General features: G+C 36.5%; 1 protein-coding gene across 1 annotated transcript in view; it reads right to left on the bottom strand.

Annotated features, from left to right (window-relative positions):
* Positions 1-14,279, bottom strand: part of kntc1 (kinetochore associated 1) — a gene marked incomplete at its 5' end in the record, with an annotated part of 61,157 nt that extends 46,878 nt beyond the window's left edge. Inside the window, 15 exons of the mRNA XM_079814471.1 lie at positions 273-395; positions 486-561; positions 2,398-2,463; positions 2,610-2,653; positions 3,488-3,592; positions 4,665-4,716; positions 4,817-4,935; positions 8,203-8,255; positions 8,358-8,451; positions 9,016-9,126; positions 12,142-12,254; positions 12,396-12,477; positions 12,787-12,902; positions 13,005-13,125; positions 14,148-14,279. Of these exons, the coding sequence (XP_079670597.1) occupies positions 273-395; positions 486-561; positions 2,398-2,463; positions 2,610-2,653; positions 3,488-3,592; positions 4,665-4,716; positions 4,817-4,935; positions 8,203-8,255; positions 8,358-8,451; positions 9,016-9,126; positions 12,142-12,254; positions 12,396-12,477; positions 12,787-12,902; positions 13,005-13,125; positions 14,148-14,279 (1,407 nt within the window). The remainder of the gene's footprint in view (positions 1-272; positions 396-485; positions 562-2,397; positions 2,464-2,609; positions 2,654-3,487; positions 3,593-4,664; positions 4,717-4,816; positions 4,936-8,202; positions 8,256-8,357; positions 8,452-9,015; positions 9,127-12,141; positions 12,255-12,395; positions 12,478-12,786; positions 12,903-13,004; positions 13,126-14,147) is intronic.
* Between the last annotated feature and the right edge of the window lie 1,042 nt (positions 14,280-15,321).

Below are 15,321 nucleotides of genomic sequence, written 5' to 3'. Positions count from 1 at the left end.
TCTGCTGTGAAATATCGCAATGCATCATAAAAACTACTATGTCAAAAACATAGTAGTTTTTCCTTGTGTCATCATGACCCCTTTAATATAAGTAAATTTACATATGCATCCCAACAGTCCAACATACTGTAATATTACTAACTGTACGTATTTGTGAAATAGAATAATAGTATTGTTATTAGTTTCTCTAGCCACCATTGTGGCACCACTCGTATATGCAAGTCTCACATAAAGCCCTGCACATTCACATTTGTTGCAAAGCTGAATATTACCATGATCTTCATCAGGTTGGTTTTAGCCTCATCGATGAGCTCGGGCCACTCAAGGGTTTGATCACTGCCTGATGTTGAGATGAGCTTTTCCAGCACAACATTCAGCTTCACCTTATACACCAGCTAAAACAAATAAACAGAAACCTTGTCAACTTACCATGAAAATCCTTTTATATAGGATATGTTGATATGGAAAATGTACTTATGTCTTACTTCAACATCAAGCCCAAAAGCTTTTGCAAATTTCTCTGCTTCTTCAAACTTGTGCTTATAAAGAAGTTTGTTCAATCTGGAGGAAGTAGAGAGAGAAATAGTGTACAAAGTACTGCATCGAAAACGATGTCAACTAATTGCTTGTCTGAAGAAAAGTAGAATTTAACCCTCATCCTTCCTTTGGGTAATTTTGAAAAAATAAAAAATTCCAAGACCCTAGGACTTTTGTCGCACTTGACCCACAAATACACAGAAAACATTGACTGGATTCAAGGATTTTTGTGGTTGAAATTTAAAATAGTAACAAATCCTTCCCTCGTGGGTCAATTTGACCCCCATATTAATAAATGGAATGCGAGGAATGCTTCAGTACATAGAAAAACCTAAAAAAGCTCAAAATTCAAACTAAAAATGACAAAAATTTGTTTATGTCTACACGTGTATCTGAATGCATACTGAAGAGAAACTGAATTTAGGACCGAGCGGAACAGCTCATTTGCTCCATATAGAGCTTTAAGTCCATCTAGTGGCAAGAGGTAAACCGCTCCAGCTAGCCTACTGCTCAATAAGTGACAACATAACGCCAACATTTTGCTATTTACATGTTGTGATGTGTATAGTTACATTGTGTACTAAGACCGACGGAAAACGAAAAGTTGTGATTTTCTAGACCGATATGGCTACGAACTATACTCTCATTCCTGTGTAATAATCAAGGAACTTTGCTGCCGTACCATGAGTGCAACGGTGCAGTGATATTACGCAGCGCCTGAAAATAGTCCCCAGCACGCTCTCTGTGTAAGCAGGTTGTCACGTTGGTTATGTTGATGGAAGTTAGCCTATTTTCAGGCACTGTGTAATCTCATTGCGCCGTTGCACCCATGGTACGGCAGCAAAGTTCATTGATTATTACGCAGGAATGAGAGTATAGTTCCTATAGCCATATCAGTCTAGAAAATCACAACTTTTCCTTTTCCATCGGTCTTAGTACACGATGTAACTATACACATCACAACATGTAAATAGGAAAATGTTGGTGTTATTTTGTCACTTTTTGAGCAGTAGGCTAGCTGGAGCCGTTTACCTCCATTCTTTGTGCTAAGCTAGGCTAGCAGTGTGTGCGTCAGACAGAGTTATGGCACGCACGGAGATGAGAATGGTATGTATGGACTTATCTAACTCTGGGGGGTAGGCTGAATAAGCTAAAGTCCCTAAAAGGTGGTGTGTTCCTTTAAAAGTGTTATGCATGAAATTGTAAGTTATTTTGAATTGAAGTTGAAAGAATATGAACAATGTGCTTGAATTACTATTTATTTATTGATAGAATCTATTCAGTTAAAGGTAAATAAAATACAAAAATAACAACAACAAAAAAATTGAAAAAATATCATCAAAATTATTATTTTTAGTTTTTTTTCTTATTTTCAGTATAATTTTAGGGCTTCTGAAAGGATTTGTTGTTAAGTGAGAAGGGAAGGATGAGGGTTAATTTACTTTTGTCTGGTTTCACAGACAGGGCTTAGATTAAGCCAGCATTAGGCCTTTAGTTTTAATAGGACATTAAGGTAACTTTTATAAATATGCCTTAGAAAAAAGACATTACTGATGTGCATCTTGAGACAAAACAATGGCACTGAAATTAAGATTTTTTTCAGTTAAAACGTATCAAACATGCAATTTAGTCTAGGTTTAAGCTTTGTCTTTGAAACAAGGGGTTTAAGTATTAAAGTGAAGCCACATATATAAAATAAAATAATGCATTAGGAGCAAAACAACCCAAACAAGCATTAAAATCAAGCAGTGCATTCCTTCAGCTGAATCAATAACAAACATCTTTCTGAAACCAAAATAAAATTTAAATAAAATCAGAATTAAACTGTCAATTAAATTCTAATAATATTATGTTCTCTACCTGTTCTCTGGCAGCGCCTCTGTGAAGCATCTTATCACAACAGTAGACACTGGATCTTCAGGGCTGCTTTATGGCATAAAAAAATGATTAATTGTATTTGACTATCCACAAATGTGATGAATTTCGCTACAACATATTAACACCACAATATAAATGCAAAAGTTCATAGCCCTTGATATGTATATACTGTCATAATTGTGTCTGTTAGTCACCTCTTTGTGTTTGCCAAAATTCCCTCCAGCAAATAGATAGTGTCCTGAGGAAAAGAGTGGAATTTATGAATTACCTTCAATACAAGATATCAAGGGCAGGTGGCTCATAACTATAAATGGGGTGGACAACATACTGGTAGAAATGTATTAACCTGCATAAATATTCAAGTATCGTTTCTTTTAGAGGACGACCAATATATTCTATATTCTATATTCTAATATGTATCTGCTTGGTTTCTATGCCATATATTGTGAGTCAATCCTTTAGTTCCAATTCCAATGTCATTTGCCAAAACAAACAAAGCAATATGGAGGGGTTTGTAATATAGATTTTGTTTTAAAACATGACATGTACAGCAGCAATGCTGGACTTCTAACTCTTATGAAGCATTGGCAGAAATGTAGAAGCCTGGCATGCGTGGCTTTATTCCGCACTGCCATCTCCACTGGTCACAAAATTCAAAGAGGTGTGTAGACCAGACAGACAAGCAGTATATTGTTATTTTTCCGCTCAACGTGCACTTCACAACACAACCCTGTTTCTGCAACGACTTTGCGCATGTTTCCTACAACAGTATCTGACTGACACTGTTAAAGTTTTTTTGTGGCATGAGAAAGAACCATAGGCAACAAAAAAAAAAGCTAGGCGAAATCTAATCAGAGCAGTCAGACTTAAATGGATTTCCAGAAACCTGAAGCAGCAACTTTACATTTAGTTTTTCCCCCTGCTGTACTGAAAACATACCACTGTTGTCATTTTTGTAGCACAGACATTGGAGATTCAGCCACTGAACATTAGAAACAAATATTACAGGTTTGCATTACACTACATATTACACTTTGTATATTTTTATTACACTTCGCATTGTTATAATTACCATATTGATTCCCTTCTGGATCAACCAAGACTCCGAAGAAACTTCTAGCGAGTAGAAAACCTCCATAGAAGGCAGGGACTGAACCACAAGCTTCCTAGCATGACCCTTGAAACAGATAAAGAAAACAAGTGAGGAATAAAACTGTATTTTTCAATGAGTTATATCCTTTTTTGCATGAAGTTTGAATGTTTTCCCTGTGTCTGCGTGGGTTTCCTCTGGATGCACCCCCACAATTCAAAAACATGTAGTATAGTAACGTGACCAGACATCCCCGTTTTCTGGGGGCAGTTTTTGGTGTTCTGTCCCAACTGGAGCTGTGTCCGGAAATGTCCCCATTTTACAGCTCGTTCAAAACAACCCGCAAATACATTGCAAAAAGCCTGATCAACATAGAGCAGCTGCCGGTTATAGGAGCAATCGTGTAGTGATTATTTTTCACCAACAGATGGCGCTGCGAGCTACGCTGACTTTACTTGGTCGCACACGCGCTGCTACTACTTCTTGAAGAACGTAACCGAGAGCGGAGCGACATTGACATCAAATATCAAAATAAAAATGATTATCCCTTTCAAGGTAGTAACATGCTGACTATTCATTTTAAATTAAAGTAATATTGTTAGTATGCGCTTTATAACAGGGCCTAATTAAGGATACTGTAGTATAATTTTCAAGCACAAACATTAAAAAAAACATTTGAAGTTAAAAAGTTGTAATTTCTGTATACAGTATAAACAGCTTGGGAAAATGAAAATATGAAATACAATTATAAAATGTTTAAAATATTGGTTAAATCGTTTTATTTATAATATCATATTTATGTTGTTTTATTTCTGAAATCTGGTCACTTTGCAGTATAGGTGAATTGGAGACTCTAAATTGTCTGTAGGTAGGTGTGTGTGTGTGTGTGTGTGTGTGTGTGTGTGTGTGTGTGTGTGTGTGTGTGTGTGTGTGTGTGTGTGTGTGTGTGTGTGTGTGTGTGTGTGTGTGTGTGTGTGTGTGTGTGTGTGTGTGTGTGTGTGTGTGTGTGTGTGTGTGTGTGTGTGTGTGTGTGTGTGTGTGTGTGTGTGTGTGTGTGTGAGTCCCAAGCCATGTAATGGGGAGAGTTGGAGAGAGATCTGGCGACCTACCTCGGGAAAAAAATAATCATGGATGGATGAATGGATGGACGGACACATACCTTGTTTTCTTCAGCTACCAAGGTCATGATTTTCATGCTGTTATCATCTTGCCTGTTCAACACAAAAGACATTTATCGGTCAATGTGTGAATCAATCATGAAAAACAAGCACCCTGTCTCTGTATGTCTTAAAAATAGAAGTCAAACAAGACACTTGCTGTGTAATAGATGAAGAGTTTCTCTCCGATATCAGCAGGAAATCAACTATGTATTGATCCGGCCAGCAACAAAGCATGACAAAAGAGTGAATGTCCAACAAGCTGAGCATGCCCTAAAAAGAAAAAGAATATATTATATACAAATTAGTGGTGTACTGATCAGGAAATTTGAAGCTGGTGCCCATAACACTGTGATCAGCTCATATCAATCTAACACTTTTATTAAATCAATCTTTTACTTTCATTTTATTGACAGTTTTTCTAACAATAATGCTAACATAAAATTTAACCGTTTCGAACAGTTCAGGGAACTACATTGTACTATGGTATGAATTTCAGCCAAATCTCAGCTAGACAACAGCCAAAAACTTGTATGTAATTTCCTACACCTCTGACCTCAGGAAGGACTTCATAAATAAAAACAACTACCAAGAGCTATAACAACTGCCTATGTCATCTAGGCTCATAACAAATGAAGGAAAAAGTTCTAAAAACGGCATCTGCTTAATGTATGACATGCAAGAAGCTAAAATAACATCAACACCATGCTTGTGTTGATATTGTCAGCTGACACATTATAACAAGCCATTTTGCTATTTAATTCCCCAGAGCTTCACTAGTCATAATCATATTTCACTTGATTTTATTTCATCATTTTATCTTTGTTATTAAATATAAGAACAAGGGACTAAAAATGACAAACAATAGGACAAATACAAAATAACAAAGATACAATGAAAGTAGGCCAAAGCCCAGAAATGAGTTAGAGTTTTAGCACTTCCGGTTCCATCGTCCCAAAGTCAATGATTTTGGTTTCTGGTCTATGGGTTTTTGGTTAAAAGCCTCAAATAAGGTCTGAGATGAACACTCTACGACATAAAAAACACCGATAATTGCCCACTCATGATTTTACATGTCTTAAAAAACATGGTTGCTAACATGGTAAACTCATCTACGCAATAGTCCGCTTTCACAGCCATGTTTTTATAATCGCACTCTTGCAAACTATTATAACTCGAACTGTGAAGGAAAATGTAAATAAAGACTTAAAGTTAGCTTTTTATTTTGGCCTTTGCATTTAGGCTTAAAAATTCATAAAAGTTGTGTTAATTTGTGAAAATTATCTTGATGGACAATACGCAAGTTTGACCAAAAAGCTTATTTTAATGCAATAAATCAAAAGCCTGTGGGAAAATCCTATTGGGTTTTTATCAAGGGAACCAGTGTGATGGTAACTTCCGGGTTGGCCTACAAAAACACATCATCTCTGCAGCAGTCTGTTTAACAGCAGCATTCAAGTAATAAACTAAATAATCAAATGAAAAAATGAGTGCTGTCAAAATGAATACGTTAATGTATACGATTATTTTTTTCACTTTAACGCATTAAAAGGGCGCCTTCTCTTGGCGAGGCGCGGGAATTCACTCTGCACGTGCATTATGCACAGTGCATTGTGGGTATTCTCTAGCCCTTGAGTGTACATCAGCTGTACACTTGTTATTGCGGTGCATTATGGGATTGAATGAGCGCACTCCATAACATCCACTATGGTTTTGGACACCACTACAAATGGCTGTCCCTTCAAATAGTGCCTTGTTTAAGGGTATAGGGAGCGATTTCAGACACAGCCCTAGATTAGCTGGTTCAGGTGTTTAATTAGGGTTGGAGCTAAACTCTGCAAGACAGTGGCCCTCCAGGAACTGAGTTTGAAATCCATTAGAGTAACAAAATCAGTCTGTGTAAATACACCTAAATGCCACTTCAGATGCCATTTCAGTGCCAACTCTGTGGTGAAAATATGGACTTTAATAACAACCCAACAGTGTTTTCTTATTCTAATGGAATTTTGAAAAATTTGACAAAAGTTGATGCATACATCTAATAAGGTTAGAAAAACTTCCCTTTAACGGTAAAAATGCCCCTGGAAATCAAATGAATGGGGCAAATATTGCCCCTTAATAGAAAGGTTACTTTGTCTGCACAGAATATGAACATTTTTGAGAGTCAGCTGTCCAGAACAGGCCAAAACCGGCCAAGATACCAGCACAAAAACACTCAGCAAGGTAACCTCTAATTATCATTTTAAACAAAATCCCAGAAAACATCAAGATTTTATAACATCATGTTTGTTTGATTGTTTATTTTGTCAATATTGCACACCCTTATGTGGCGTTCACACCGGACGCGATTCGCGCGAATAATTCGCGCTAATCGCGCGAAGGTGGACGCGTGTACATTTTGAGTTTACTCGCGCGAATCGCGCGTGAAATTCGCGCGAATCGCGTGTGACATTCACTGCACAACAGATGCGAATTCGCGTCATGGGCGGGGCTTCCGCCAGCAGCTCGTCTCGTTGAGAAATGGCTGACATGGGCTGTGTTTACATGTCTTTTTTTTTGTTCATATCTACTGTTAATGTGTGACAAAACGTAGTTTTAAGACTTTTTCAGTCGATAATGTAGTTGTTTAAAGCTCAAATCTGTGGTTTATTTACATAAACAGTGCCTATTTGAACATTTTATCTGCCGTTGTCGGAGCTGTGAGCTCCAGCAGACAGCGCGCTCAGCGCACGTGAAAGCCGGCGAGGGCAACCTTTCCTCGGCCAGTCCTTCTGCCGTCTCCCGCTGGCTCTGATGTCTCTGTGGTGTGTCTCGAGCTATAATTCGTCTTGTAACGGCCGATCTTTGGTCTCATGGATCTATAATTTGTTCCCTGGCAAATCGTTTAGGCTGAGGGCAAAGATAAGTTTCATTACTTTATATTTTTAGGCTATAACTGTACGTTGCAGTTGTAACGTTAGCCTACTAGCACTGACTTTGAATGTTTGACTGCATTGTTGCTTTGTTTCATGTATAGCTTGTTATACATTACTGATAATTTTGTATTATTGATCATACATAAACTTGCATTTAACAAAAAGAGACTGGGTTGTGTTTCATGTAATTTAATGTTATCACAGTGATAATCATATTGTCTGAACCAGATATCAATATACAGATTTTCTCTTCATTGTTGTCACTACTAGAGCAAGCTCCTGATTGGTTAACGCGGCGCGAAATATCCGCCAAAGTTCAGATTTTTCAACTTGAGCGTTTCGCGCGATTCACGCGATTCGCGCGAATCGCGCGTTCAAAACGCTCAAGTCGCGTCCTTCTCGCCGCCTCAATCGCGCGAATCGCGCGAATCTCGCCGCCTCATTCGCGCGAATCGCGCCGCAGAATGCCATTTCGCGTCTCTGCATTGACTTAACATGTAAATCACTCGCGCGAATCGCGTCCGGTGTGAACGCACCTTTAGTGTCCAGAAGATTTTCGATGTCAGCCAAGAATTGTAATTTGTGTGCATCACTAACATCAACACCAGTTTCCAGAAGGCCTTACCTCTTTGTTTAGGACATACATCAAATTATCCACAACTTGAATCTTCTTCACCACTTGAATAGACAAACAAAACATTTTCATTTATTTACAGCTTTGTTAACACACTTCATATTTAGTAACAATCAATGTAAACATAGCAAGATCACATTTAGTACCTGACATTAATGCAGAGTCAAGGAGCTTTGTGAGAGACAGTGATGTCTGCCCAGTACCCATGGTCCAAAGTGAAAGAACATTAGCACCGTCTGCCTGTCATAAAGATACAGGTGAAGACATTGCTTAAAAGCTCAGAGGATTGTAAACAGGTGAAATCTGACAAATAAGAGGATGTTTATACATGTGACTTGTATAAACACATTTTGGTATACTTTTAAATGTTGCCTTGTGAAAGCGAACCGAACAAAGAAGAAAATGCAACATTCTAACAAATTAAGCCCCTGATTCGAAAACAAAGCAAACAATTTACATGTCTGAAAACTTGTTACGCTTTGGCGTTATAATCATCTATCGTTCATACGTCTTCACGTGATACAAATTTGCATGTCAGAGTTCAACAAACTAGAACTTTGCGATGCAGCTTCACTTTAGCATTAGTCTCCTGTCTCCCGCATTCAAATGCGTATAAATGGAAGTAAATGGAATGAAAATTGTAGTGTGACCCTTAAAACCTGAATTTCCTTTCAGGAATCAAAAGTTATGTCATAATTCCACAGCAAATCATTTTGCTGGAAAGCAGGAAGAAAAGAAACATCAGCTCATTTTGTGGAAGGAAGACAAAATGCAGTTGAGTTTGAGATTTAGAATCAAAGTTACCCCAATCAGAAGGTGGATTGTGCTTCCAAAGCAGACCAGACCTGCCGAGATGCAACCATCTTCATGAATCTCTTCAGTTGAGCAGAAGTTCATAAGAATATCATCTTGGATCTGTAAAGCAAACAAAATAACCAATGTTCCCTTCTTCCGTTTCTCATTTCCCTTTGATTTAGACTATAATCAGCTATGATAATTTTAACGGGATCGTTCACCCAAAAATGAATATTCTGTCATCATTTAGCCACACTTATGCTGTTCCAAATCCATAAGACTTCTGTTAATCTTCATAACACAAATACATTTTTAATAAAACCTGAGAGATTTCTGTCCCTCCAATGAAAGCCCATTCTCCCAAAACTTTCATGCTTCAAAAATGTTCAAAATAGCAAAAGTAATCCATATGAACTGGGGGTGGACGACAATCCAACGCTCTCCATTGACTTTGCATTGCGTGAAACGGCTTCCTTGTCATTTCGGACTTATAACTAAAAACAGAACAATGTCCAAAAGCTGCTATGTGACAGGGTGTGCAGCAAACAAGCTAAAAAACACAGAAATAAATTTTTATAAGCTGTCGACCCAAAAAAACGAGCGTTTAAGGAGACAAAAGTGGATACATAAGACGTGGATAAGACATGAATCATCAGCAGGAAAAATGGGTAAATTTGGGGATCCTGACACTCAGTATGCCAACGTGTGCAGAAAACATTTTGTCACTGTAAAGGCAAATATCCAAATGTCAGTTTTATACATTATATTTCTTGTCGCTGATTACGTTCCCCTCTAGTGGGTGTAGTTCTCAGTGTAAAATAACATGTCTCAATTTCCTTTCCTGTATCCGCTTTTTTCTCCTTAAACACTCGTTTTTTTGGGTCAACAGCTAATAAGAACTTCCGGGTTTTTGGTTCTGTGTTTTTTAGCTTGTTTGCTGTACACTTTTGTCACATAGCAGTTTTTAGACATTGTTCTGTTTTTTGTTATAAGTCAGAAATGACAAGGCGGCCGCTTCATGCAATACAAAGTCAATGGAGAGCGTTGGATTGTTCGGAATAGTAGTAGTATAGTATTTCAACACCACAAGATGCCAGTTGGAGGAAAACACAGCGTATTGCAGCCATGGATGCCAGCAAAACGAACTGGGTCAGAGATCTCAGATTCTATCCGAACAAAAAGCCTGAGGCTTCTGAAGCAAAGTGATGCGTTTTTGTAAGAAAAATATCCATATTTATAACTTAATAAACTTTATCTCTGGCTTCTGGTAACGGCCGTATGTGAGACTAGATCCAGCGGAAGAGTGGCATCTAACCTGACACATGACGTGATGGCGAACACGAAACTCTTCGCCGATACTCGACTTGCTTATGGCTGTTACCGGAAGTCAGTGATTATAGTCTATATTTTGAAGCCCAAAAAAGCGCATCCATCTATCATAAAAGTAATCCAAATGGCTCCAGGGTGTTAATAAAGACCTTCTAAAGTGAAACGATGCATTTTTTGTACGAAAATCCATATTTATAACTTTATAGATATCTAGGGTACCATTCACTCCCATTATAAAGCTTGGAAGAGCCGAGATCTGTTTATTGTGTTTGGCTGAAATAATAATGTCATATACACCGAGGATGACTTGAGGGTGAGTAAATTATGGGATCATTTTCATTTTTGGGTGAACTATCCCTTTAAGGGTTTGGAACAATGTGAGGGTTATTAACTAGCAATGGCCAATATCTTATCGTTTGCGATATACCGGTAAAAATTCTCCCCACGATAAGAATTAGTCTTCCCGCGATAATAACGATAAGCCTAGTTGATGACGTGACCAACTCACAGCTCACGTGCAGAGCGAAAACAACTAAGGCAAAAGCTGCAGAGGAGTTTATCGCTAAACAAGGAGCTAATCTGGAAGCTGTACACACAGATATATTTTCACTCGCTGAGCACTTGGACTGAGTGCTTGAGAGATTCGCTCATTGTCAAGCGATCGGTAAAGCACACTATTTCAGTTCATCTCAATGAATGCGCAGTGTATTTGACGCACAGTAAACACTAGTGTGAAGGGCCCGATAGAGAGCTCAGTGTTTCTCACACACTCAAAGAGAGAGCGAGAGTCTTATACCACGCAGAATTGACGTGCTACATGCAAACCATATTCTTTGTTGTATTTTCCTGTAAAATAACGGTGTTCATTTGGAATTGTTCAGCCTTTATGAACAAGAAACTAATGCACAAACGGCAATCTCATTGGCTGGCCCTCACCTATTACTGTACCCGTTTTGATTTCAGCAAATCAATTTGAGCTGACAACATGATTAATATTCATAAACCCAGAAGCTCATCAATCTTTAGTGCGGTTTACATTGTTATTAGTAGTAGAATTCGTAGTATATATATATCTTATCAGTATTATTGTCCTTTTTTTTTTTTAAAGAAACACTGGACGACAAACAATGTTTTAAGCACCACTATCAGTCCTTAGTTCAGTTAAAATTTAAAAATATACATTCATACGTTTACCAATAATACCACGTTTAAGTTCAAATTAGTTAAATTCTATCATTATTTGCATTTTTTTGTGTAATCTGAAGACATGGTTGGGATTATTACTTTTGCTGTTTGCACCATGAGAATATGAATAAAAACAGAATCTGTGTTTACATTTCAAACTTGTCATTGATTTGAATAATTATTGTTTGTATTGTATTGTGTTATATTATGTGTGTGATGTCAGCACAGTTGGACTATTTAAACATCACCTGCACCTTTACAGCACCTTCTGTTTGGATATTTATCTATTTTTTTTTATTCTTTTATGCAATTTGCTTATTATAGGAGCCTATTTATTGATGGGTACGTTAAACTCTAGATCAGATTGTTTTTCTGAGGTTCTCAAGAATGCATGCAGCTCTCACTCTTAGCCAAAAACATGGGGAATGGTACTAAATTTACATTGTCATTAATAGCGTTAACGCAATAAATACCAGAAAATATTGTGATATATTTTTAAGTCCATATCGCCCATCCCTATTTGTAACTGAAGACAGAATTTTCATTTTTGGGTGAACTAAACCTTTAATAAAAGAAATGTGTGTAACACTTCAGAGACATGTGATGAAATTAAACACCTACCTTATTTAAAGTGGCTAGATCCATGGTTTCAATCGCTCTCTGTATTTTTCCCAAAGCCACATTGGATGTGTGCAGGAAACCATTGTTAACAACAACAAATATATCATACACTCCTAAAACATAAAAGAAAAAAAAACTATTTTAAAAATGTAGTGAGTACATTTGCACTATGGCAATGCTGTCAGTGGCCACATCTATATATGCAGAGTAAGTTTACATCTTTATTTTACTGCTTAGTATTTATAGAAACTCACCTTTAGAACCAGGGTTCTCATGTAGAATTAGGCTCTTAAAGGTAGTCTCGGCACCATCAGAGGGGTTTTGTTGGTGCAGAGTCTGGAAAAAGATTCAAGTTACCACGAAATCAATTTGCTAAATCTTGTTTTTTATGGAATATTCTATTTAGTTTTTTTTATCCATGCACATCTTTTTTATTTTTGTTTATGTGCCCTTGTAATAACTTCCCATCACTTGCAGCAACATCTCTTTTCTCTTACTTGAGATCACAGCAATAAAAAAAACACTACTATCTAATCGATTCCCGATGGACAAAATCATGCTTCCTGTCTACTTTAAGCATCTCCACAGCCCTGTGTTATTAGAGTCAAACTAGCAATTAATACGATTCCATTTATTGCAGCTTACTTTGGTCAGCACGGTCTTCTTCAGAGGGACATAGATGATGTGCAGACTTCCATTTTTCTCTCCAACCAGAAGAAACTGGCCTTGTGGGCAAGCAGTAACTGCATCTACTACGGAGTCTGAATCATACATGAGAACAATTCAAGATTTAAGTTTTCCTTATTTTGTAAACAACCCTGGGGACAGTGAATGTTAACTGTGCATGATAGAGCTGGTGTTACCAAAATACAGGTGGATCAGAACAGTCTGAAAACCAGGATCAAAGAGGACCACCGCAGTGTCAGCAACAACAATACAGTAGTTTGGAGTACTGGAGGCGTAGACCTTTGGATTAGACAGTACCTGGAGCATAAAGAACAATAACAATACTAATGATAAGAAAAGAGACCATTATAATAATTAATATTATTATTACCATCATTGATTAATCAAGCTATATAGTGTGTGTGTGTGTGTATATATATATATATATATATATATATAAATAATTTCAGTGTAAAACACTAAACAAGATATCATCAACAATGCATGAAACATTTACAAACTAGTACCGGTCAAAAGTTTGGAAACATTAATATTTTTTATGTTTTTGAAAGAAGTCTCTTATGCTCATCAAGCCTGCATCCAAAATACAGTACTATTGTGATATTATTACAAAATATTATTATGTAATTCTTTAAAATTATTGAATTCATTAAAATAATGATGTTCTACTTGAATATCCTTTAAAATATTATTTATTTATGTGATGCAAAGCTGAATTCAGCATCATTAAATGTCACATGATGATTCAGAAATCACTATATGATTTATTACCAAAGTTGGAAACTGTTGTGCTGCTTAATTCTCTATATCCTGTGATACTTGTTTCAGGATTATTTGATGAACAAAGAGTTAAAAAAAAACAACGGCATTTAAAATATAAATATTTTATATATATATATATATATATATATATATATATATATATATATATATATATATATATATATATATATATATTAGTATACACTGCTGTTCAAAAGTTTGGGGTCAGTATTTTTTTCTTTCTTTATTGAAAGAAATGTATATTTTTATCAGCAATGATGTGTTATTGATTAAAACAAGTGATAGTAGAGATTTCTATTTTGAATAAATGCTGTTCTTTTTAACTTCTTACTCATCAATGAATCCTGAAAAAAGTATCACATATGATTACTATTTTTTAATGTCAGAAATGATTATGTTTCCAAACTTTTGACTGGTCCTGTAACGTTATATTGATATCGTAATACAAGGTACGTCAAAACCAAGCTGTCATTACCGCTGTTCCAAAACAGTACTTTTAGTTAATACAATTAGCAACAAATATAGTTTTTGCCTACCCTTTCTGAGGATGAGATTTTCACCAGGGTATCCACTTGATATAAAGCGCTTCCTGACTCTTGTTCAGCATCGCTGTACAGTCGGACTGTGTTTGTGTCTTCGTTCAGCAGAAGCTCGACGTTATTCCACATTCTTGACGCTTATTAGTTAACGTTAGGCGAAACGCGACGCGTAATATTAACTGTCAACCGGCATGACACTTCGATTTAAAAGGAGCAAAATGTCACAAGAGTTTCCAGACGATTTGCCATGTAGTACAATTACTTAAAAAGACTTAATTATCACTGCATAAAATCCATACACCAGCAAGTGAAACCAAACTCCGTCATAATCGTTGGAATTTGGCGCCGATGTCTTCTTCGTCTTCTTTTTCCTCTTCTTCTACCATGGCGGGTGGCAAACCAATCATGGGTGCATTTTCGCCACCTACTGGGATGGAGTGTGAAGCGTTGATTTGTGAAAGGACTGGCTTTTGTATAACAGAATCTTTATTTATTATACAAATACAAATAACAGCTCCTCGTTTAGCGATAAACTGCTCTCCTCCTTTAATTTTATCAGCTTGCTCATTATAATTGCCAGAATCATGCTTTCCTATTGTATAAAATGGTTTAGCCAGAGCCGGGCTTAGCTATTGAGAGCGCATCCAATTCTTTACTGAGATATTATTGTGTCATTCCTTCATAAACAGTGCTGGGTAGATTACTTACAAATTGTATTTAGGCGACTTATTCCAAATTACATGACTGTAAGACAACAATGGTAATGTAATCAAGATGTTTCATTTTGGTTATGTATTCTGAATACATTTTGATTCTTTTTGACCTAACTCGTTAATCACATTGATTTGAATAAACCATTAAATAACCCATAAAATTCTTCTTCTTTTTTTCTTTTTTTACTTTTTATTCATCAATGAATCCTGTAAAAAGTATCACATGATATAAAACATAATAAGCAACACAGCAGTTTCCAACATTGATGATAAATCATCATATTAGAATGATTTCTGAAGGATCGTGTGACACTGAACACTGGAGGAATGATGATGAATTCAGCTTTGCATTACAGAAATAATTTATATTTTAAAGGATTCAAAAGTGTTCACATATTCAAGTAGAAATCCATTATTTTAAATAGTAATAATATTTCTCAATATTGCTGTTTTTTCTG

The sequence above is a fragment of the Gobio gobio genome, assembly GCF_949357685.1.
Source record: "Gobio gobio genome assembly, chromosome: 4".
Lineage (NCBI taxonomy): Eukaryota > Metazoa > Chordata > Actinopteri > Cypriniformes > Gobionidae > Gobio > Gobio gobio.
The sequence above is the reverse complement of the archived record's forward strand: the minus strand, read 5'-3'. Positions and strand labels throughout refer to the sequence as shown.